This window comes from Tachysurus vachellii, chromosome 1, assembly GCF_030014155.1.
Source record: "Tachysurus vachellii isolate PV-2020 chromosome 1, HZAU_Pvac_v1, whole genome shotgun sequence".
Lineage (NCBI taxonomy): Eukaryota > Metazoa > Chordata > Actinopteri > Siluriformes > Bagridae > Tachysurus > Tachysurus vachellii.
This window is the reverse complement of record NC_083460.1, coordinates 10,840,675-10,866,708: the sequence shown is the minus strand read 5'-3', so window position 1 is coordinate 10,866,708 and position 26,034 is coordinate 10,840,675. Positions and strand designations below refer to the sequence as shown.

Below are 26,034 nucleotides of genomic sequence, written 5' to 3'. Positions count from 1 at the left end.
AAGAGAAATGAGGACTAATAGTTTTGTAGACTCATTTCCAGAGTAAAAAAAAAAAGTGGGAAAATTTAGACAAGAAAATAGTCCATTGCAGGGCACCATCCACACCCGCACAGTCTCATTACTAGTACTACACCTAAAAGCAATTTAGTGTACCCAACATGCCTGTCCATGGTGCCCTAACTTTAACTAATTGTTTTTTATTTACAATATTTGCATATATATATATATATATATATATATATATATATATTATATTATATTATATTATATTATATATATTTCTATTTGTTCATTGTTCATTCTATTTGTTGCATTTCTATTTGTTCCTTCGTTACCTCTAGGATCTTGTTCTTCTGCCCCTCATTGACCTTGCCTGCCAAGCAGCAGTGAGCCAATGCATTCTGGATGATGTACTTGTTAGACTTCGCACTGGGCTCTTTGTAAAGCTTTGGCCCTATTGAAGAAGAGATAAAAGTATATAACAATTCATCATGCCTTGAAGCTCATGTGTTCCAAACCCATATATTAGGACTCCCATCGTCTGAATTGCCACAGCAGTGACTAATAGAATTTATTAGAGATTTCTCACTAAGCAGTAGATAAATCGACTATATATAGGTTGTGCTAATGTGTAAAGTTTTATATCATTCATACTGTTAATTGTATTATTCATATAATAATAAAAGCCTTTCAGTAAAAATTACAAGGGGGGACGGTGGCTTAGTGGTTAGCACGTTCGCCTCACACCTCCAGGGTTGGGGGTTCGATTCCCGCCTCCGCCGTGTGTGTGTGGAGTTTGCATGTTCTCCCCGTGCCTCGGGGGTTTCCTCCGGGTACTCCGGTTTCCTCCCCCGGTCCAAAGACATGCATGGTACTGTAGGTTGATTGGCATCTCTGGAAAATTGTCCGTAGTGTGTGAGTGTGTGAGTGAATGAGAGTGTGTGTGTGCCCTGCGATGAGTTGGCACTCCGTCCAGGGTGTATCCTGCCTTGATGCCCGATGACGCCTGAGATAGGCACAGGCTCCCCGTGACCCGAGGTAGTTCAGATAAGCGGTAGAAAATGAGTGAGTGAGCGAGAGTAAAAATTACACATGGATAGCACAGTTTCCCAAGTTGCTTTAGTAATAAAAATAAATACAGTTGAAGGGTTTTAGATCATGTATTTATAGTAAGGTAAGATAATGTTAATGGATGAGGGGTAGTGTTCTGCATTGAAAGTCATTATGACTAGTCATAATGTATAGTCATTATGACAAGGAATTGACCAAAGAAAAATAGTCATATCAAATGCTACATGCACAAATATTAAATTTGCATTTAAAACTAATAAAACTACAGTCTTTTATTCCAGATAAGCCTTCTTTAAAAATTAGTTGTGTGCACCTGTGTATTCTGTGTTAGATGCCGCCGACGATGTTGATTCGTTTTCCCAGTTCTCTCCATTCCGATTTAGTGTTGGACAGGGTGACAGCTGACACTCTGTGACCTCTGGTCTGTGGATAAACATATACAATACTATGTAAAGCATTATTTAACTGGAAAATAAGTATTAAAAGTGTGGATGGTTACAGTGATCCGTATATGAATCCAATAGATTCATATTGGTTACAGTGATCCGTATATGAATCAAATAGATTCATATTGGTTACAGTGATCCATATATGAATCCAATAGATTCATATTGGTTACAGTGATCCGTATATGAATCCAATAGATTCATATTGGTTACAGTGATCCGTATATGAATCGAATAGATTCATATTGGTTACAGTGATCCGTATATGAATCGAATAGATTCATATTGGTTACAGTGATCCGTATATGAATCGAATAGATTCATATTGGTTACAGTGATCCGTATATGAATCCAATAGATTCATATTGGTTATAGTGATCCGTATATATGAATCCCATAGATTCATATTGGTTACAGTGATCGTTACAGTGATCCGTATATGAATCCAAGATGGCGCCGCAGATGGCAGCCTCGATTGGTTGCTCGTTGGTACTTGAACTATCAGATGTGTATATATGTATGTATGTACCAAGAGCATTTTAAAAATTTCAACAAATTCCTTGTTTGTCTGTGCACATTTGGCGATTCTGATTTTAATTCAGATTTTTTTTTAAATACAAGTATGATAGGGAGAATAATCTCATCAGTGTGGAAAATAGAATTAGAATTATTTTAAGTAATTAAATAAGATGAGCATTAAGTTCATCTTAGTGTCTGCTCTAAAGGACATTTATGAATGGGCTATTAGTTTAACTCACAAATACTGAAACTGTTCTCAGACCACACTACACAATTACAGATATCTAAATTGACAGTAAAATATAAGATTTTTGTAAAAAAAATAATATTTTCTGGTTCCATAAACTTTGCATAAAAGCCAGATTTACAGACATGGATTTTTTTTTTTAAACCTTTTTAACCTGACAACTGGGCTAGTGTTACAGTCCAGGGAGCACAGGGTGTCCAATTTAGTGTACAGCAGGACTTAATTGGGTTACTCAGATAATAGTAGTCCTGTATACAAGTATTGTCTATTGGAATTCCTTAATATGGACAATATGATTAAAATATGACACAATCAGTAAAAAAAAAAAGTGAAAATCTGTATAATAGTGAATAAGTAACTCTGATAATAATTGAATGTAATCTATCAGTAAAATCCTTTATGTGTTTAAAATGATTGGGAGATCTGATCTAAAGGAACTGACCTGTCCTTTGCCCCTTTTGATGAATTCAAAAAGAAACACAGATTGCCCAGAGAAAATTCGTTGTGCCTGGGACAGCAGTGGGAGGAACAGAAACAGCAGGGATGAACATAAGAGAAGAAGCTATAGAGGGGAAAGAGGCCTGGGGTATGCCATATTTAAGTGAATACCAGTATATGGCATAAAATATGAATTTTATATATTCTTTTTTTTTTAAACCCAGAAAATAACAGAAGCAAGCATGGCACGAGATAAATAAAACATGTACTAAATCATCTAGTTTTTCTAAGCCTAAGACCCTATATTTGAGTTTGTCATATTTTGGGGTGTTAAAGGTAGGGTCTCCGATTTTTGAAAGCCAATGTTGACATATAAAATCACCAAAACAAACACACCCCTAACCCAAATGGGTCCCACCCCTGTATTGATAGCTCCACCCACACATACATACGCAACCCAGGCAAATAATGGAAAGAAATGTGTCTATCATAGCTGAAGGGAAGATACTACAATACTACAATACTACTGCAGATAAACAAACAAGCAAAAATGACACACAAGCATAATCATGCAAAGGACGGCATATATTAGTTCTGTGAAACAAAGCAAAACCAACGTTACTCACCTATCGAGAAGGACAAAAGCGCCTCGGCGTCTTAAGTAAAGTTGGCTGCATATTCACAGATTGGTGTTTCCCGAGTCAATAACTCCTGAGCTAAACGCTGTTACTACACAAAACGCGGTTGTAGCTGCGTCTCTACATTACTACGATAGAAAAGAGGTGTTATTTGTGTAGTAACAGCGTTTAGCTCAGGAGTTATTGACTTGGAAAACTCCAATCTGTGAATATGCGGCCAACTTCCCACTCCTTCAGTTCTCTCCAGCGCTGGAAAGCTGAACCTATATTAACACGTCCTACTTCTTGCCTTATCGTAAGCCTTTCTTCGCTTTCTTTCTTTGTTTTTATCCTCCATGTCAATGTTAAAACCACTTTCTGCTAATGTCACACATGCGCACTGAACACTCTCTCCTCCACATATTGAAGAGCTGCCCCTTTCTGCTCATTGGCTATATGTTTGTTTTGATTTTTGTTTAGTTTTCGGCCCGACTCAGATTTCTGAATCATTTCTCAAAAATCTGAGACCCTACCTTTAAACCAACCAAAAGCATCACGGTTTGTTCTTTTGCACGTTGGGGTGTGGAGTCTATACTTTTTTGCATCACTTTAGTAAAATGTTAAATTTTCAGATTATAAACATATAATCCTCCACAAAACGCAACATCAAGTGATCCTTGACCCCTTTCAATGAGCGGCAGCTGCGTTTTGAAGCCTTCACACAGGAGCAGGCCAAAAGCTTGTGGGCACTCCAAGGAAGCACCTCTAACAAAAATCACCAAATTTATGTCCATATGAAATGAAATCTTTTCATGCTCTTGCAAGTAATCAGTTAAGAAAGTAATCTCACAGAGTAGATAACTGGTGTGTCTAACCGTTCCACCCGCACTTCCCCCACCATGCCGCCAGAGGGAGCCCTTGCCGGAGTACTAGCACTTCTAGGTCAATGTGTCTCTTACTGCACTTTGGGACATTTAAACCATGCTCACACTGCTTTACTTTGCAAAATATTGTCAGTTTTTCCGCATTACCAAGCGTGTTTGCTTCCAGTTTTGGCTCAGTGTTCTGTTTTCTCAGTTTTTGCTCTTTGTGTTTTGTGCTGATTCTATGGTCTTTTAAACTTTGCCTGTCTTCTGTTTCTTTTTTGCCCTTGCTTCTTGTTATGGATTGTTTGACTGATTTCTAATAAATATCTCCACAACTTGATTCAACTCCATCTGCTCCTGCTTCCTATTTACAGTGTGTTTGCATTGAAAACATACTCAACTCACCTTGACCTCCTCTTGTCTGTATGGACACTCTCATTTTCTGCCAAGTTAAGTGAGGCAAGTGATATACTGGAGACAGAGTATCCCCGAGGTCGTGACCCTATAATAATAAGCAAATCATATACATAAATAAAAACACTAGCTGATTGTTTGTCCTTATCCAGGAAATGCAGTCTGCACTGTAGGTTTAACTGAATAGCTGTTGTACCTGTGTGTGTCTGAGCAGGTAGTTTGGGAGATTCCACAATGTCTCTGTGCATGGACTTGGGGCGGGGCTTCTTATGTTTGATACTTGGGGGACGGGGTTTAATGACACGGTCCATGTCGTCCATTAGTTTGAGCTGCCTCCTCCTCAAATACTCATTTTTGATGTAATCTCGTCTTGCCTTCTCTTCCTCCTTCTTCTGGCGATCCTCTTCTGCTTTCAGCCTGTTCGGCAGAGGGAAATATATGACTTATACTTAAACTGTTCAGGACCCTTAAACTATTAGTCATTTTGAACAAACATGAAAATCAGAGGGGGGCACGGTGGCTTAGTGGTTAGCACGTTCGCCTCACACCTCCAGGGTTTGGGGTTCGATTCCCGCCTCCACCTTGTGTGTGTGGAGTTTGCATGTTCTCTCCGTGGCTCGGGGGTTTCCTCCGGGTACTCCGGTTTCCTCCCCCGGTCCAAAGACATGCATGGTAGGTTGATTGGCATCTCTGGAAAATTGTCTGTAGTGTGTGATTGCGTGAGTGAATGAGAGTGTGTGTGCCCTGCGATGGGTTGGCACTCCGTCCAGGGTGTATCCTGCCTTGATGCCCGATGACGCCTGAGATAGGCACAGGCTCCCCGTGACCCGAGGTAGTTCGGATAAGTGGTAGAAGATGAGTGAGTGAGTGAGTGAGCGAAAATCAGAACATACACACTACATTTGCATAGTCATAACTAAATTACAAAAAAATGTTTTCAGCTTTCTGGATGTTTGTATTATGCTATAAGGAGACTGCTAACCTTGACATTTCTTTCTTCTGCTCCATCTCTTGCTCCTGAAGCTGTTTCTTTATCTGCATCTCTTTCTCTCTCCTTAACCTCTTCTCCAGGAGAGCTGCTTTCTTCTGTGCAATGTCTTCCTCATCTTTTTGATCATCCTAAATAATAACAGATACAACCAACCACATTCAAATTGTTCTGGGTCAACACACAACAACACAAATACAAAATTAAATGATTTTATAATTGATTATAATATATCACAGTGCCAAAAATACAAATAGGGAGCCAACAATACTCATGAATAAAAGTAGGAGATAAACACACACAAGTACACAATCAAAGAAACCCATAGATACTAATGAACTTAAAAAGCATACTATTCATCCCAAAATATAATATTGGAAGGGTTTGAAGACTCAAATGATTGTTACAGTTTGATTCACTGGAGCTGATCTTTTAAAAGAATATTTGTAGTCATGCTTTTCTCAAACAGCTAAAAGATGAACCACTAATGCATTAATCTCAGTAATTCCACCTGTATTAAGGATACCATTGTGTGGGATTTTAATTGTATGAATATAGTGTGAAAGATAATAGTTAACCGATTTTATGATTTATAATTTATGAAATATACCATTTAATTTTCACTTTTCATTAAAACTTTTGTGCTGCTGATTTTAGTTGTTAAATCGTTCACTTTCCTGTTGTAGTTAATCTTTTGGGTGATGTGGTTGTTTTCAGTCAAAGTACAGCAAGCTGTGGAATTTCACAATTTCATATATAGAAAAGGGTATGGGATAACAAAGTAAGGCAAACCTTCAGCTTGTCCAGTATGTAAGCTGCAGTATGTTTAATAATTCTTCGTCATAAGCAGTAATTTTACTTGTAATAAGCGTATTTTAGTTAGCTTTCTGACAGAAGACTGTAGCAGAGGTATGCATCCAGATGCTAAAGTGGGTTAGAAAAACTAAAGGAAGAAACAAACAGAAGAAATTCTACTAACAAAAGTTCTCCTCTGTCAACGTCCTGTCAGTCATCGCATCTCACAGGAGAGGCTGCTCGCGCCACTCGCCTAATGTCACGTGACTCCTGCTCTGTGCTGCATCTGCGGCTCGTGCTGAATGGAACAGACACGCGACACTTAAACTGTAAGGTTCGTTGTCTGACTGAACTAAATGTATTCTAGAGATGTCTTTTTCACACTAGATCTCTTTAAGGGCCATTACAACACAACCATGCTGCTCTTATTTCTTGCAGCATACCATATATTCTCAGAACAAGCCTACAGTATAATGCCCATATGCACATTGCTTCTTGTACATCCCTGTGTATCTTATATTTATAACTACAGTTTACTTTCATGCACATTATTTTCCATTCTACAGTATACATATTTTTTTATATTTTATTCTTATATTTTCATTGTTTACTTTTATCTCATTCTTTCATTGTTGTGTTTTTCTAATAAGTGCAATGTCCATGGAGCGGACCTGACTCACATTTCACTGCTGGTTCATTCATTCATTCATCTTCTACCGCTTATCCGAACTACCTCGGGTCACGGGGAGCCTGTGCCTATCTCAGGCGTCATCGGGCATCAAGGCAGGATACACCCTGGACGCAGTGCCAACCCATCGCAGGGCACACACTCACTCTCATTACTGCTGGTTATATATGCTCTATATAATTGTGTATGTGACAAATAAAAATCTTGAATCTTGAATTAAATGACAACCTGGAGCCAAGGCCTGGGAGCTGACAAGCAGGCTAAACTAAACATCTACTAGCTGCAATGAGTAGTCACCCAAGTTTCACAATATTAAAACTGGGACTGTTCCCAAAGCTAAACAAAAATGTGTTTTGGTAACCTAATTTGCATAAAACTAGATCACACTGAATGCATAGTCAGCATATTTGATCTGAAGTTAGGAGTGTTAAATATTAGATCGCTTATCAAAAGCACTTATTATTAATGAAACTATAACTGATCAGGAGTTTAAAGGTACTATGTAGCATTAAATGGATATAGTTTATAAGTATGTAGCATCTGGATATAGTTACATACATCAGCCAATCCTAACAAACAAAGCAGTTATTTATGACGATAATCTAGGCATCATGCAAAAAACCTCAACAAAAATGTAACACATTGGAAGATTTTTATATTAACATATTTTGCCACATATAATAATCTGCCAAATCGATTTATTAATTGTAATTATGTACAGACCCTTTAGTAATTATGTACAGACCCTCAGTACCAAATTCTTAATTTCTCTGAGAATTTGAAGATTTCATTTCAAAACTAGCTGATTCTTTCAACATAATTAAGAAGAACCTTTGAGAACAGCAGTGGTGTCCATCCTACAGTATATTCAGTTAATCAGAATGTTGTAGGTCCCACTTATGATAAAGGTCATGCTCAGACCATTATCTCCCCTTATTTAAATTGTCTTACACACGATATACGTTGTTAAACATGCGTTTATGTCTGCTAATGCAAAGAGGTTTATTAATAATCTTGCAGAATAATCATCCATGATTAGATCACCGTTGATCAAGTGAAGTGACGTGACATACAGCTAGTATAATACTAGGCGACTGATCATTTGTAGCTCCATAATTCGAAAGAAAAAACTAGCACCCTGGTATAATGATCACACACTCGCCTTAAACAGAACACTAGAAAATAATAAAAAAAGCTCCTGAGCAATTTAATATTGCTAGTAATACTGTATGTACTAGATCCCTTAAATACATGTTTCTTTAAACAGATACGATCAGTAGCTACCAAAAGTCTCCTATATATAATCAATCAATTCAGAAAAAAATGACTTCTTCCCTTAGCGCTGGCTTTGTGCCTAATTCTTTTTTAAACTAGCAGTTATCAAACCCCTGATTTAAAAAACATCTGACCTCGACCCCTGTTCAACTATAGGCCAATATCAAACTTCCCCGTTATCTCCAAGATCCTAGAAAAGGTTGTAGCACAGCAGTTATACTACATAGAAATAACATTCATAAAATGTGTCAGTCATGATTTAAGTCTCATCATAGCAGAGAGAGAGAGAGCACTGGTTAGCTTAATACCAGCTTAATAAGGTTGAAGAATGTGTAAAGGACATTAGACAGCGGATGCTTATTTACTTCCTCCTACTCAATTCTGACAAGAGTGCTTGTACTTTTAATATTTTACACAGCAAAATAATGTGTTGTTCAGTGGTATGTTTTTGTGATTAGTGACATAAAACAAAGGTCCTACCCTGTAGAAGAACCCACAACAAATCTTCTCCACCCTGCCCTCAGTCACTTTCCCACTTTCCAGCTTGTGATCATCCAGAAGCTCCAGTTCAGAGAGAGGCACCTCAGTTAGGTCGTTCCTTTCCCTTGTGTTGTCTGTACACATTACTTCCAAATGTTCCCTTGCTGTCTGTGCCTGAACCTGAAACGCTGCTGTTGTCTCGGTGGGTCTGCCTTCTTCTGATGATTTCTCTTTCATATCTTTATCTTTTTTTTTCTCTTTCTCTTCTTGGTTCTCTGTGACTTGGCTGGAGAGATCATCACCAGAAATCTTTTCTGCATCTCTGTCAGTTTGCTTGTCAACAGACCCCACTGACAATGCAATTACTTCCTTTTTATTCGTATGACTCTCTACTGTAGGTCCCTCATCATGTCCCAGATAGGCAAAAGAACTAGTTTGTGTTTGGCGAGGGGAGAACCGGCGCAGCCTAGGTAAGCTATCCACTGACTGTGGGGTGTTTAACATCCGACTAAAAGAAGTGACTTTCAGCTCACTTGGGCGCGGAGTACGGGGTGTTCTGGCATGGAACGAAGCAGACTTTCTCTTCATGGGGGCAGGTGACCGCTGTGTGGTACGAGGTGACCCTGTGGTAGATAGGTTTGGGGAAATTGACCCCACAGATCCACGACCCACAACACTACTACTGCGCAGCTCACACAGGTGTTTTGGTAATGAAGTCTGCATTTGTGTGTGTGGAGGGGAGATCACCCAGGCTTGCTGGTCACGTAAACGCATGATGTGTTCCTGCTGCTGTGCCAGGCGCTGCATTTCTGTCTGCAGGAAGCTCAGCGATGCATTCAGGCGTTCAATCGAGCGCGTGTACTCTGTCAAGTCTACCACCTCTGCACTTCCTCCTTCCTCTGAGCTCAATTTAAGTGATGCCCCATCAGGCTTACACCTCTCTAATTGAGAGCAGCTATTGTTTGTTCCGACATGTTGTGGGTCAATGTTTTGCTTCTCATATAAACTTGTGCAACTGCCACTGTCACCCCCTAGTGGTGAGATGGTTCCTTTGCGCCGAACAATGTTGAGAAATGCAGTGCGACCCATCCTCTGTCGGTGCCGTGTGAAAGCTGCTTCCACTTTCTTTTTTTGAGCTTCAATAGCTCGCCGCTTTTCCTCAAGCTTCATCTTCAACTGCACCATCTCAGACACTAACAGGTTAGATGGGTCACGAGGTGAGCTGGCCTGACTTCGGGCATCCGGTGTAATTGACCTTGCAACTTCCATAGCAGCCGTAATGCTTATATCAGTTTCAGGTGTATGTCCACCACTTCGCCCTTCCCCATGGTTGAGCTTGCGGAACTTTTGTTCAGCAAAATTTGTCATGCGTACAGCTAAGGAAGAGCCAATTAAAGAACTGGAGCTTGCAGCCAGTGAACACTGACCCTGGAGACTTGATACGGGGCTGAAATTTCCACCAAGATCAGGTAATGGGCATGAACGGGCTTCATAGTCTTGGTCCATATCAGAGTAATCCTTTAAAGATGAGTCTTCATCCTGACCATCCTGGATGTCTTCTGTGCGAACATGAATTCCTGTATCCATGTCTGTGGATGTAGAATTTAGTTGTCCATCATCAATCCGGGCTTTAGACAGATTTGCTTCTGGGTCTGGCACGTCAGATTCAGCAGCAGCATGGCCCTGGGTTTCTGGGGGGTGCAGGAAAAAGGCATTTTGTCCAACAGGGGGACACAGACTGCTGTGAGAGCACTCTGAGTCATGGATGATCTTCAGAGCCTCCTCTATAGTTGGAGTCGGAGGCTGAGGAATTGTGACATCTGGATGCACCCCATTTGAAAACCTACAAATGAAAGTAAAAACAAACTCAATACTTTGCTAATTTCATATTTTGATATGAAATATTTCATATTCAAAATTCTTGATCTCTTGACTTTAGAGCAATACAAATGTAAAATGAATTAAAATACCAAAAAACAAAATGATTTATCTCTGTCATTCAGATTATATTTCTTTAGCTGTCCAGATATCTTAAAAGAATACCTAGAGTCAGTTCTAACAAGAGGTCTGGCAGGACCATGGTGTGATGCTACATCATCCTCTTCCTCTCGTAACGGTGTGTGTGTGCTTCCATTAACAGGTTGGAAAGAGAGATTCCGGCGCTTGCCGCGTTGCGAGTTGTGAACTTTGAACCCCAAGCCCTCCGAGCTAGCAGACCGACTCAACCCTTGATTTGACATACAAGTCATCGGGTCATCAAATGATATCTCAAATGAGATACCATGACCTGAAGACCTAGAGTGGAGAAAGATGGAATAGACAAATAAATGAATAAATAAAAAGCAATTAGATAATTGAATCTATTTATAACTAAGTGATTAAGTTGATTAAGTTAAGTATTAGATCCTTTAATTTTGGAAAAAATTTTTGCTCACTATGGTTCCTATACGGTTCCTACATTACACTTTGACATTTAATACAGCTTTATATGTATCAACAGGAAAGCACATCCTTTGGGGTAGACATTCATAATGACTACAAAAATAGATAATCAGGGACCACAATAATTTATGCTATTATCCTTTAGTTGGCTGTTGACCGAATTAATAATTAATAAGAACTTCTTCTACTTTTGGCTTTTCCCCATTAGGGGGCACCACAGCGAATTATCTGTTTCCACCTAACTCTATCCTCAGCATCCTCTACTCTCGCACCAATTAACTTCATGTCCTCTTTCAACACATCCATATATCTCCTCTTTGGCCTTCCTCTTGACCTCTTACCTGGCAGCTCCATCCAACATCCTTCTATTATAACCATCTCCCTCCTCTGTACATGTCTAAAGCCCCGTTCACACTGCAAGTCTTAATGCTCAATTCGGATATTTTGCACCGATCTGATTTTTTTGTTTGTCTGTTCACATTACCTTTTAAAATGTGGCCTATATCAGATACCAGTGTGAACTGTTTGCTGTTTCAAACTGACCCGCATCCTCAAACGAACAATAACAATGACGTCACACGCAGCACGCTGTTGCGCTAAAGTTGGGTTATGGAGGATGTAAGCATTTTCGCTTCTAAATGTTTGTGTAATGGCAGCACAGAGACGCAGTGTTTTGAAAATTTTCGGATGTCGAGGGCAACTTTTGATTACTTGATCCATTTTGTAGGCGTAGTCACGTTTGTGTGTGTACTCACCGGCGCATAATTGTGACAATTGTCGATGTAGATTGACGTAAAAGTCGCATCAAATCCACCTTGGTTGTTCACACTGCGGCCACATTGGAAAAAAATCAGATCTGGGCTAGATTTGAGTGTTCACACTACTCCTGAAGAAGTCTGACCTGGTCACTTGACCCCAAAAAAATCAGATTTGGGCCACTTTTACCTTCAGTGTGAACGGGGCTTATACCAATTCAATCCAGTCTCTCTGACCTCGTCCCCAAAACAGCCAACCTGAGCTGTCCCTCTGATGTGCTCGTTTCTAATCCTGTCCATCCTCGTCACTCCTAAAGAGAACCTCAACATCCTCATCACTGCTACCTCCATCTCTGCCTCATGTATTTTCCTCAATGCTACAGTCTCTAACCCATACAGCATAGCTGCTCTCTCTACTGTCTTGTACACCTTTTCTTTGATTCTTGCTGACACTCTTCTGTCACAACACTCACCCCAGTGTATAATATGTATTCTGTCTTACTCCGACTGACTTTTATTCCACTTCTTTCCAGAGCAGACCCCCAACATTTCCAGGTGTTCCTCCACCTGCTCTCTACTCTCACTACAGATCACAGTGTCATCCGCAAAGATTATTCCTTCCATCACAACGTCCACAGAGATTCCTGTCTGTCTTTATCTGTCAACCTGTACATCACCATAGCAAACAAGAAGGGACTCAAAGCTGATCCTTTTGAGGTAGTCCCACCTCAACCTTGAACTCTTCGGTCTGACCTACAGCACATCTCACTACTATCATACTCATCTTATACATATACTGAACTACGCTGATCTACTTAAATACTCTGCCACTCCTCACATCCTCATACAGTACCATAGCTCCTCTCTTGCCATAGCTCTTCCATAGGCTCTAAATCCACAAAAACAAAGTGCAGCTCCTTCTGACCATCTCTGTACTTCTCCATTAACATTTTTAAAGCAAAAATTGCATCAGTAGTGCTCTGCGTATGAATCCATACTGCTGCTCACAAATATCCATTTCCTTTCTTAGCCTAGCTTCCATTACTTAATATTCACAAATATAATATATAATAATAATTACATTAATAATGTACATGTAATGTACATATAATAATATTATATGTAATAATTATATATTATATATAATATTTGTGAATATAATATATCTGAATGGCAAGGTACTACCCACTGACTCAAAACATAAACAAAACAAAATTCTTACTCTATCATAATTTAACCAAGAACATGAACACAAACCAAAATTATTAGCAAAGAGTGGAAGAGTGGTGAGATCTGCAGCACCCACCTTTTCTCTTTGGGCCATGTCCACACACATCCGTCCACATAAGACAGAGAGTTTGACCGTTTTATCACAGCTACAAAAAACACAAATCAAAGGTTTCAGACGCAATAATGTAAATATTAATGGTCGCACCACTGGCTACAGTGCAACTACACATAATTCTAAATGGCTATATTAGATAATTAAAACGCAGTGTTATTGGTATGGGGCTAATAACAGCAGAAAATGTTGCCTCAGATATCGAAGACCAAAATAATTAAATCCAATCCCATTCTGTCACAACTCTAGAATAAAATAGGAATTGATTGTAGTACAAAGTGAAACATCATCATGTAATAATAATAGCAGCCACAGCTTCAGACCGATGCTCTGTCATTGTCCCGGGGATGATAAATGACATATCTGCTTTGACAAGCTAAACTATATAAAGAAAATGAGATACTGTAAGTCTTACAGTATGTTTAATTGGTACAAGTGGTATTTGCACCACATAAGACTAAATAGGCTGCTCAATTTTATAATGCAAATAAAATTAATTGTGCTTGCTTCTAGTCAGAATGTTGCTAACATAATTCAGTCTTTGAATCCAATTCTTTTCCTTTTCAATTTCTTTAATGTTGTTCTCAAATATTAACAAAATTTTGGTGGCAATCAGAATTTAAAAACACTATTTGTGGTTGAAATACACCAAAAAAAAATTATACTGTAGTACAAAAATGCATTTATTGTAAAGCAGACATCCTTTACCTGGATTCGTAGTGCTTGGTGACCTAGATCACATCAAATAAAGGTGAGATCAGATTAAAAGAACAATGTATATGATTGAAAAAAAAGTCTGTCAGTCAAATATTTAAAACAATAAAATACAAACTTTGGCAGATCAGGGCTCAGGGACCTGTGGATTACGTTGTGTTTGGTTACAGGAGCCATTTTAATTGCCTCAGCTGGGTTAGAACCTGAGAACATATGAAAAGTGAGTATGGAACAGCACAGTACATCATAATAAGTTTAGAGTTTAGTTCCAATCCAGCTCTCATCAACCCTAAGCTAGATGATGGAGCCAAACTGTAATTAATGGCTCAGTTTTATATATATATATCAGGTTATAATATATACAGTATACAGTATAACTTGGTTTGGTGTCATATAGGACTGGATAACAATATTCTGAAGTAGTGTTCCAAACTTGCCTTTAGAGTCAAGCGTGCAAGGCTGAACAAAAGAGGGTTTGACCACTTCAAACCACCAAAACAGCTCTGCCATAAACACAAGGTAGTTACTCTAAAACACACACAAACATACATATATTAACATGACTAAATGACAGACAATAAAAGCTAAAACAATACGGTGTTCCTAGGATCGCATGTTCTCTGTCTGTTAATATTCTTAAATGGCCACAACAAAACCACAAGCCAAATGTATTATGCACATTTAAATAATGATCCTAAAATTTGTAGTTGACTGTTGGAATATTTTCATAAAAATGAAAACACTGAAAGTTATTAGATTGTGTTATCACGAGGCAAGAGAAACAAAATATAAAATGCAGATGCTAACTAAGTGGTTTTGACTAATGACTAGATTATTCGGTGATATCTGCTGTAATCTGTTGTGTTTTTCTTTTCACCTGCATCTATTCTGAAACCATAATCAAATAACTAATTATTTTTTGTTGCTGAAACAAAATTAGAATTACCAAAAGTCACACAGACCTAAATGAAATCATGCCAATAAATATTTGTTTTGAAACTTTTAGTTGAGCAGTTTACTACATACTTAATTAGAGTTCCCATTCTGACACATACTACAGTAGATAACACCCACGTGTGTGTGTTTTTGATGCATTTTAAATTACTTTTGCATAGACCTAAACTAAATAAATTAAATATATGTTTACGCTTTTTATTAGATTTTCATTGCCCAAGGGAAAAAAAGCCCTTTTCATTTGTTTAAGAAAGACAGTTAATTCCAAAACTATTCCACAGACCACAACATTCTTACATTATTACAATGGTCTTTCTCTATCTTTCAATCTTTTTTCCTCACATACACATTCATGACATTCATGCTCATTCCACAGAGGGCTATTTATCTCTGCAATGCTCTCTCTGACTGCAGAACACTTATGTTCAATCTCACTGACTTAAAATCCCACAACCTGATACATATACAAGTATACAAACTAAACAGAGCGTAATGAGTATACAGGTTATGTAATTTAATAGTTAGTCCAGTGCAAGCAGAATGTCTACTTTTTTTAAATTATTTTTCCAAAACACAAGAAGACAAGTCATTTGCAACAGTATCTATGTATCCAAAACAGTCATTATATGAGCAAATACTTAATGAGTCACTTTTCCATTCTCCTTGGCTGCGTGTCACATTTTGCGCGCACACACACACACACACACACACACACACACACACACACACACACATACACACATACCAACAACCCACAAGCATATGCACAATTCAGTTATTCCAGTTGGATTTAAACAATGCACTAGTTATCTGTCCCTCCCACTTAACCTTTGTGCCCCAATTGTTCAGCAATATTTCTTGAACCTCTATAAAGATATAAAGACAAGTATTAAACACAATGACCTCAGCTGATTTATAATCTGCATGCCTTAATGGACCACCCTGGAGCTCAGTTGCAAATGAATTTAAATTCTAGGGTGACCAGATCATCTAGGACAAGGACAAAAATAAATTTAATCTGAACTTAATTATCTGCATTTGTGATTATCTATTCTTACCTTAATAGAGCTGTAGGCATAAAGCATGTCCTCCAGTGAGAAATGACAGCAATTATTCAGGTTCTCCCTGCAAAAGTCCTGGATGAGCTGTAGGTTGTACAGACTATCAGCCAATGACATTGTCTCCTTCACACAGATATCTGCATTGGGTGGGAAGAGACATTCATCCAGCCAATCATATCCAAGAGACTGTGTGTGTGTGTGTGTGTGTGTGTGTGTGTGCGTGTGTGTGTGTGTGTGTGCATGTGTGTGTGTGTGTGTGTGCATGTGTGTGTGTGTGTGTGTGTGTGTGTGTGTGTGTGTGTTTGTGTGTGTGTGTGTATACTTGATGGGGACAGGAAAAGATGTGAGATCCTTTGCAGAATGTCTTGAGTCATGTGGTAGTGTTTAGATTTGAATGCCCTACTGTTCTCTCCACACAAATCTCCTTTTCTGGTTTCCTTCTATTCTTTCTCGATTTTACTCTCCCTCTCTCTGGCATTCAGCACAATCCTTAATCTATAATCCATATTTCTTACACTCACTACCATTACAAATGCTATTATGAAAGGAAAAATTAATTGTTAGATAAATATGTACCATAATATTGGAGACATTGTAGAGTTTAATTCCAGAATCCAGACTAATTATTCTGTTAAATGTTTCTGTATATTTTGTGTCAAATAAACATCAATAATAGCCTATTTTTATTAAATTCGTGTTATTCCTGCTTTTTCCATCATTTATGCCCCTGTTAATTGAATTTTAGCTTAGGAAATGCCAAACTTTCTGCATTTTACGATCATAAATTTAAACCCAGCTTAATATTAATAATAACAAACAACTATAAAAATAATTGTTATATAAAGAAATAAAAAATATATATATACATATATATGTATATATGTAGGATATATATTTACCCTGCCCGGTATTGTTTGTTTACACATACTTCTAATATCCATAATTCCATTTGGGGAAATCCCGTTCACCAACTCCAAAGCAACTCCATGAATCTAACAGCTCAAGTAAAGGCTGCTACATAATCACAATACAAGGTGGAGAAATTTATTCAACATAGCCATAAACCTCATTTTATTCAGAAAGCACTTCCAGCTAAAATCATTCCATGCAAAAGAAAATGTTTAAAAATATCTAACAGTATATTTGTTATTATGAATTGGAGAAATCTATGGTCATTTCTTTCTCTAGTTATATTATATCTGTAAATTTGATATTAAAAATGACCTTGCTTTAACCAGAAATTGCCAAGAAACTCCAACTACTTTCATTTTACTCTCAACACATCCACAAAGGCATATTTTATCTACCGTTTGAGCTAGATAATGCACACATTTTTGCACATATTTGTGTAAATTGGCAACATTATTCACACACTACATTGCATTTACATTACACTACATCACACCATGAGTTTGCACTCATGACTTGAATGGAAAGCTCATCTAATATTTATAGAAAGGCAAAAGATAGCAATACAATGTATTGCAGCAGTACCTTCAAGGGGCACTGCAGTGGGGCAATAGAAATGCAGCAATGCTGCCAGAGCACAGCCATCTGTGTTGTCCTTCAGCAGGTTGTCCACTTGTGGGAGATAGAGTGCCGGCTGTGTTTCAAGGTCCTCCTTGTTGTACTGTAGTTGCAAAATGATATCTTTATATCTTTCGTTATTTTACATATCAAAAGCAGAACTATGACATTTATGGTGTGATAAAGATAAGCATGAAGAACCTATAGAGAATTAAAAAGGTCCCCTATCTTTTCCTAATTATCTTTTTAAAATAAAAAAAAATGTAAATAATATATTATAGTTATCGTTGTAAATTGTACTGCTATACGAGTACTGCTGCCAACGTAATGCTCTGGGGCTGAAGTGAATAGTCAAGTGGGCATCAGATCAACTGCAGTGCTCATTGGGAAAACAGTTCTTTATTAAACTGCAGTGGCAGGAACAGAAATGGCCAAAGGATTATGGACATCTGACCATCACACCCATATGAGGGCCTTCCCCAAACTATTGCCACATGCACACAGTTGTATGCTGTAGTATTAAAATTTGCCTTCACTGGGAAAAGGGCCCTAGCCCAAACATGTTCCAGTATAATGCCCCGTGCACAAGAGGTCGTGTTGGTGTGAAAGAATTCAAGTGGCCCGCACAGAGCCCTGACCTTTACCCTACTGAAAACTTTTGGGATTTTGGACCAAAATTGGACCTTCAACTGCACCTCAGGCCTCTTTGCCTGGTATTAGTTCCTGACCTCACTAATGATTCTGTAGCTGAATGGGCAAATCAAATGGCATTGCACTAGGTTTATGCAATGTTAAATAAAGTGATACAGGATTTGTCCAGAAAGATCACAAGTGTAATAGCGTAGACGTAATAGACAGCATGCAGGTCACAGACTAGCTGTTCGTGTCATAGAAAACACTGCATAATGGCTTCACTGTCTAAAATCCTTTAAGAGAGCAAGTGGGTTAAGATGCAGTTTATTCTGTTAAAAGAAATTTGTCATGCTATATAGCTATATAAGAGGATGAGTGTGACAAGGCATCAAACTTTTATACTGTAGGCTACCTATTATTTTGTCATGAAAATAAGCAAACAAGAATACTCCACTAGTTCTGAAGGAAATTACTTTGGTGGTCCTCCACGCAATCATAAACAATGGTTGGTATAACCTTCCATTTTTGCAATATTTTATTAACAATTCTTTAGTCACTTGCACTACTGTTTAGTATGTTCAATTTAGTATTCTTAGTTCTTTGCAGTGATCATGAACATGTATGTGCCCCATTCGTAAATTCTAAGTCTCTTTGTTAGTCCCAGTTATAACCGTTAGATGAAAATTAAATATATTAAATAAAACTCACCTTTTGGCCTGAGGGTTTGGCCTGCATGTGGTTTCCTACTCTTTGATCATAAGCCATGGTTTCTCTCAAGTATTCATTAACCTGCAATAAAATGCACAGGTATACCTGAGACCTCTGACTCTGAAATATTTAGACCACATCTACACTAGTTATTCACTTATCTGTTCATGTCTACAGTTGGAGCTATCAAGGTGATTTTCAGTGTCCAGGGACTCAGTACTGACCATCTAAAAATGTCCTTTGTCCAACTTGGACATCCTCTGAAATTGGCTTTAAGTCTCTCTCTGTTAGCTTACAGACCTGGCTGATGTACTCTAAATTATCCATGGCCACCTGTTGTTACCCAAGGAGGATGGGATAATGCTAGGCAACCCACATCCCTTGACATGTCCATGTACATCACAGTGCTCGTTATGACAGAATTCACTATGCCATAGTAAAAATTTAAAGGGGGTATACTGTAGATAGGACACTTGTGCTCAAAATTCATTAAATGAAAGCTAAAATGATGGATCAGCAGCAGTTTGGTCCATTAATTCATGTATCAGAATGCTCATAGTCTTTCTAGATGAAGCATTTTATCCACACAATTCCCAAGACCTACAGTACATGGAGAGATAACAATGATGCTGTAGTGCAAACAATAAAAACTGCACTGTAGGTGGGACATACTGGAAAAACATTAGCCATTTTAATTCTTGTATTTAAGCAAGCATCTACATCTACAAAATTAAGGGGCAATTATTATAAAATTAGAGAGAAAAAACTTCACTTCCACTGTTGCCCATCAACCTTCTTTGGATTCTCGGACTGGTTGACATTAAAGACCAACAAAATTCTTGATCTGAATGTTCTTCATTCTATCTTGTATAAGAGCACAATCAAAAAGTACAAGTCACAGTTTATAAAAAAATCTTCCAGGGGCAGCTACTCTAAATTAGAATTACCACCTCCTTTTCTCTCTTTAGAACCACTGGAGCTCTACATGGCCAGAAGTTTGTGAACACCTGACTATCAAACCCATATGTGGGTTTTACATAAGCTGCTGCCACAAAGATGAAAGAATAAAGCTTTTCCTTTACAGAAACTAAGAGGAACAAATAATACCCCTGTGCAGAAACAAGGTCCATAAAGTAATGGTTTGCCAAGGTTGGAGTGAATGTTCAGCACTGTTCTGTCCTTAGCACAACTGAACAATACCTCACCAATGCTCTTTCAGTTACAAAATAAAATATTTATTCACTCATTTTTAATAACCATAATAATACCAGATTCTAAGCAAAAAAAAAAAATCTCTTTTAAAAATGATTTAAACAAATGGTTGGTCGAGGATCTAACCTTGTTAATCCAGGTGGTCACAGCTTCTTCAACATCATAAGGGAAGTCTTCCTCTGGAAAGAAAGGTGAGTATTTCTGTACACAGGTCAGCACTCTCTCAACACTGATCATCTCCACTGTGTATGCCATCATCAGAGTATCGATCATCGCCAGGTGGGAGCTCTGTAAGAACGGTACGTGGGAAAAAAATTCTCACACACAATCTACATAGTTGTCTTTACAAATTCAGCACAGCACCAGTACAGGTTAGAATAGTTTCCACAATGTCTGTTTTAGTTAAACAACAGTATAAATGTAGTCATCAATTTATCAATAATCAACTTAAAATTTACATTTCTAATAGTCAATTACAAAAAGCAAATGTTAAGCTCACTTATTGTGTTGTAGCAGGAACATAAATAGGCAGAAAACACACCTGCTCAGCCCCCTAATACAAATGTCCTAGTTTACAATTGCTCATATGACTGACACTTTGACAAGAAAAATGTTGTAGTTCACTGGGTGATTGAACATCACAACGTAGGATAGATTGAATTCAATAAAATACAGGACAAGTCAAGTCAGCACTGCCTGCTGCCAGCCCAGACCACTCTAATGAAACTGAATGCAGAGAAGTGGCTGCTGAGACCACATATTGTTGAGCCCACTTACAGTATTAAGTATTGTTTATAGTTACAGATTTATGTTTGACCACTGCCAAAAACAGATGCCTTCCCAACAAATGTAAGAGTCCCATATCGACTGCCTATACTAAGTAATATCTCACTCAGTGATTTAACCCAACTTCTCCAGACCCATTGATGTAAGACAGGAGTTTAATGTCCAACCACAGATGGAAGTGGACAGAACTGGGTGCATGTGCAGCCATCCCAGTGTAACTCCACTCAGCTTCATCCATGATGTTGTGAAGTATTCTGTCACAAGAAACTCAAAGGAGCAGAAGCAAACGCAGGTTGAGAATCTTTACTTACGATACAAAACAAAATGAGCAAACAATCCAAAACATTAAGCAAAATCTTAATGTCAAAACCAGGGAATCAAAACAATGAACCTATGGTTGGTATTTTAACAGTGACAGTACTAAACTGAACAAATACCTCACATGAACTTTAGACACACAAGAGTTTATATTGTATATACACAAATTAGAAAGTGAACTGAGAACCGTGACACATTAGGGCAACAACCACTGGCAGCATAAGGAGAAGAAACAGGACATGACGTTAAAACTGAGCTACGAGATTCATGTGCGTTAAGTACCGGTGCAAGAGGAAGATTCAAGACAACAATATGTTTTGTACAAATTTGAATGATGCACATATTTTTTTAAAAGCAAGCTGAAGTTGTGATCTTTATACTGGTTACTAAAGCTAAATATTTATATATGTTCTTTATATATTTAACAATGCAGTCTGCAATACTGTTGTGCAAGGGGCTTTGCTAAATATTTCTGAACTAGAAATGAACTCTCCCCCTCCACACACAAGAGAAGCTGACAACTCAACCAGGAATATCATGAGTCATTCCATATAACAAGTATAAACTTCAATGTGAGAGTCAATCTATAAGAATTATATTAATAAGTATAACAGAATAACAGAAGTATATTATAATATACTAATTTTAGTATATTATATATAATATGTATATAAATATAATTTACCTATATTTACTGTAATATTGTGTTATTTATATATATATATATATATATATATATATATATATATATATATATATATATATATATACACATATATATATATGTATATATATATATATATATATATATATATATATATGTATATATATATATATATATATATACACATATATACAACACACACATACTATATATTATAGTATATAGTAAATATAGGTGAAAAATAAATATTTAGTTTAACCCTTCAAATTGCTAGCTTTCGTATGCAGATAGTTTCATTTTAACCCACTCACTGTGAATCTAATGTGCATCCAGAAAATGTAAATGTGGTACATCTTGCTGTATTGTGCAGTGATTTCATATACTGTACAGCAACATTTAAAGCTGCTCTATTTTGCAGTGAGTCACGATAGCAAAATAGATTGCAGTAGCATGTATTGTATTCATTTAAATGACTCCTAGTAACACTTCAGTATGTTTACACAATGAAACATATGAAGACAAATACGTTCAACAAGCAGACCCTTGGCTGCTAGGTTGGGAGCCCTGGTTATAGTTTGTTAGTACCTGGAAACTGTGAAAAATAGCACAGACATACACACAAATCCATAACACAATTTTATTTTACATATAACTATGCAGTTCCAGCACATGCTCCTATATCAAAGGCAAACCGAACAAAGGATGCCGTTTATCTTTTTTAGTTTAGCAAGCAACCAACAATGTTCTTACATTCTCTAATATTCCCAGTGCCTTTGTGAGGACATCCAAACCACATAAAAACAATAAAACCAAAGACATTCACATCAAATCCTCCATAAAATCCATACATCTCACAGCTCACATTACTGAAGCACTCACCACTGACAGGAATACCTTATAAGGTTTATGCTTCAAAATAACTTAAAAAGAGATGTATTTTCAAAAATGAAAGAAAATAAAATTAAATAAATAAATTGATTACCTGTAAGTTTACATTCAGGTTTTATTGATAATGATAATACTGCTTTTAAGCAAAACAGACTTGAGGGTTTAGAAATATTACTACAAAAGTTAATTATGATACAATCACAAACTTCATATTTCATGACTACTAAACAAATTAAATTATTTGACCTAAATGTTTTAATTGGAAAATAACCTTAACCATCCTAACCTTAATGTGTTTTTAGGTGTTGTGAAGATTTTATACAGTTAAACAGATGCCCAATAAATGAGCCTAATTTATTTTTACAGTATTGTGATACTGTTAAATAAGTCATTAAAGAATTATGCGTGACAAAGGTTTATGCAATAATCATGACGTCAAAATATAATATGTTAGACATGCATTAATGGGAATTTGTACCACATTATTTTAATCTGACAAGCCGGTCAGAAAGTAGTTCAAGCTGTAAAATAAGCAACAGAATCGTAATAATGAATGAATTTTTGAGAGAGAAAGTGCGAGACCGAGAGGGAGAGAGATAGTGAAAGAACTGATGAGAGAACTATGAACTATTACTATAACAGAGTAATATTTTGTACAACGACTGTGGTATAAGTGGAATAACACACACCAGGTCATGTAGTAAAATAATGCACTTTGTAGGGGTAAAAGTGGTTTTCTCCAGGCAACAATAACAAAGCTAAACAAACCATGTTTAGCACATTTAGATGCAATAGTCTGATTTTAAAGATTATTCAATGGAAACTGACCTTACCAATACTGATTCCATCACAGCTGCATTTTAACAAGCAGTCAAGTCTTTTGAAAACACACTATTCAAACTAACACTGAATAGACCCAACACTCCATTGTTATCATTGTGCTAATTTTATTTTGCTATTCATATATTTTCTTTCTTCTTTTAAAGAAAGAAGCATTTCTTTTTCTTTTTGTGTACATAAAAACACACACCCTTTGTTCTGATGTCCAGCAATTAGTGAAAATCAGATGGGGGATACGCTACTAAATAAAGCAGATGAGTAGAGGCGCAAAAGTTAAAACATAAATTGGTCGCCTCATTCTCCCATCTATCTTGAAGCTCTTTAGGTGCCAACAGGAATATTTAGAAAAGAAAGTGGAGATTGTGTCTTCTGTGAATCTGCTCTCGCTTTCAGACCCAAACTGCAATCATATTGCAGTAAGAGGCTCACATACATGTTTCTCTAGTCAAAGAGCCACACATGAACGTGTATGTTCTGTACACATACAGTATAGCATAACCTATGCCATAATGAGATCATGAAGCCAATGGAGTACAGTTCAGCTTCTCTCTGCAAATTGTAAAAATGATCTTTTAATTAATTGTGTGTAACTAAATTAAAATAAAGTGTGTAACTGAGAAAATCAAGTCATCTGCCTACACCATGCTTCTTGTGCAAACAAACTGCATACACTGCCACAAAATTTAAGTATGGAATATGGATACACATACACATATGTCTTTTTGAAAGTCTATGTGTCTGTGAACAGGCAGACTAAATTATTTGGACTTTTTAATGAATATATTTCTTACAATAATAATAAATTGACCGGCTTTACTCTGCCCTTAATCCGACAGCCGACACACACGCAGGCACACACACGTAGGCTCTCACTCACGTGCCAATTTCTGATCTTGTTTTCATTTTTAACAGTAGAAGAAAGTGATATAACTGCTTGTAAACAACATCAACAACAAAAATAACTTTTTATTTATTAAACAACAAAATGAGTATTTAACTAATTTTGAAAAAAGTTAGGACACCCTAATATATAGTATTTCCCCCTTGAGGCTAAAATAACCTCAATGAGACATTCCTTGTAGCCATCTGCCTCTGTCTCTTTCTGATTGTAAATTCATGCAGTTTGACATCAACTGTAGCAAGAGCTTGCAGTAGGTCTTTGAAGACTTCTTTAAGCATCTTGCAGTCTTGCTATTTGGGTGAATTTGGATGGCCTGACTTGGCCATGTTTGCAGTTGTTTTAAATGTTTTCCACTTGCATATGATTCCACTTGCATATGACAGGCTGATTATACATTTTTTGAGACCTTTTTATATCCCTCACAACAGCAATTAAGAAACCAAACTAAATATCTGAGGTCTAAATGAGGCAAGTCTTCTTCAATATGCTCTGTAACAATGTTCTAATAATTTGCATCTAATATGATACATTATATTATGCTTTATTATATTATATAAAAAAAATTTTAAGTATAAATAAATGTTTCAGATCATCAAACAAATTTAAATATTAGTCAAAGATAACACAAGTAAACAAAACATTTATATAGACAAAAGTATGTATACCAAAAAAAATCTGGGAGGAGCAAACACTCTTCCACACCACTGTATATATTATTTATATATACAAAAGTTAACCATTTCTCATCATCCCTAGACTAACCTCAGTGAACAAGTTAACAGGAATCTGAAGACAATTATTGCTTCTTATGTATGAACCCATCACGGATTCTGGAACAAATGGATCCCTGAATTCAGGTATGCCATAAATTCAGCCTATCCATGAGAGCATTGGTTTTAGTCAAGCTGAAGTTGCACTCGGATGGAAACTTAAGGGGCCCCATGGAGCGGGCTTTCCAGAGACCCCCAGACCCTAACCACCCTGCCTATCCAATTTTAGATAAACTGAGAGCGCTTTTAACTATTGTCAAGGATAATGTGAGACAAGCTCAAGCCAAACAAAAAAAAATTACGATAGAGGTCCAGCAATGGTTAAGAAAAAAAAATAGAGCCAGTGAATAATGTAGTTGTTTTTCTAGCTGACACTGACAAATGCAAAACAGTGCAGAGAAGATGATTCCTTGGACTCCCTTGTTCATAAAAAGGGATTTAGTAGTTAAAGTAGCCTGTGGAGTGTTTGAGTGTGTGGCATGCTCATTACGCAGTGGCCTATTGTGTGTACTTCTGGATTTTGTTGCAGTGGAATATCACTTTTTTTTTCTTTTTCTTTTTGAACTGTCATCTGTACCAGTGTTCTGGAATCTTGGCACTAAACGGACATCCTCTATTACCATCTTCTCATCTACGTCTTTATCATCACCCTCCAATAAACTTGTATTTTCCCAT

General features: G+C 37.2%; 1 protein-coding gene across 2 annotated transcripts in view; it reads right to left on the bottom strand.

Annotated features, from left to right (window-relative positions):
* Positions 1–26,034, bottom strand: part of camsap2b (calmodulin regulated spectrin-associated protein family, member 2b) — a 40,509-nt gene that overhangs the window by 2,187 nt on the left and 12,288 nt on the right. Inside the window, exons 3-18 of one of the 2 annotated variants that reach the window (XM_060871994.1) lie at positions 20,319–20,480; positions 18,981–19,061; positions 17,607–17,742; positions 16,110–16,249; positions 14,535–14,625; positions 14,216–14,300; positions 14,092–14,114; positions 13,348–13,417; positions 10,888–11,139; positions 8,845–10,687; positions 5,601–5,737; positions 4,815–5,035; positions 4,610–4,706; positions 2,726–2,791; positions 1,385–1,494; positions 336–454 (exon numbers count right to left, since the gene is read on the bottom strand). In XM_060871994.1, the coding sequence (XP_060727977.1) occupies positions 336–454; positions 1,385–1,494; positions 2,726–2,791; positions 4,610–4,706; positions 4,815–5,035; positions 5,601–5,737; positions 8,845–10,687; positions 10,888–11,139; positions 13,348–13,417; positions 14,092–14,114; positions 14,216–14,300; positions 14,535–14,625; positions 16,110–16,249; positions 17,607–17,742; positions 18,981–19,061; positions 20,319–20,480 (3,633 nt within the window). The remainder of the gene's footprint in view (positions 1–335; positions 455–1,384; positions 1,495–2,725; positions 2,792–4,609; positions 4,707–4,814; positions 5,036–5,600; positions 5,738–8,844; positions 10,688–10,887; positions 11,140–13,347; positions 13,418–14,091; positions 14,115–14,215; positions 14,301–14,534; positions 14,626–16,109; positions 16,250–17,606; positions 17,743–18,980; positions 19,062–20,318; positions 20,481–26,034) is intronic. The other variant, XM_060872003.1, reaches the window with a different exon arrangement.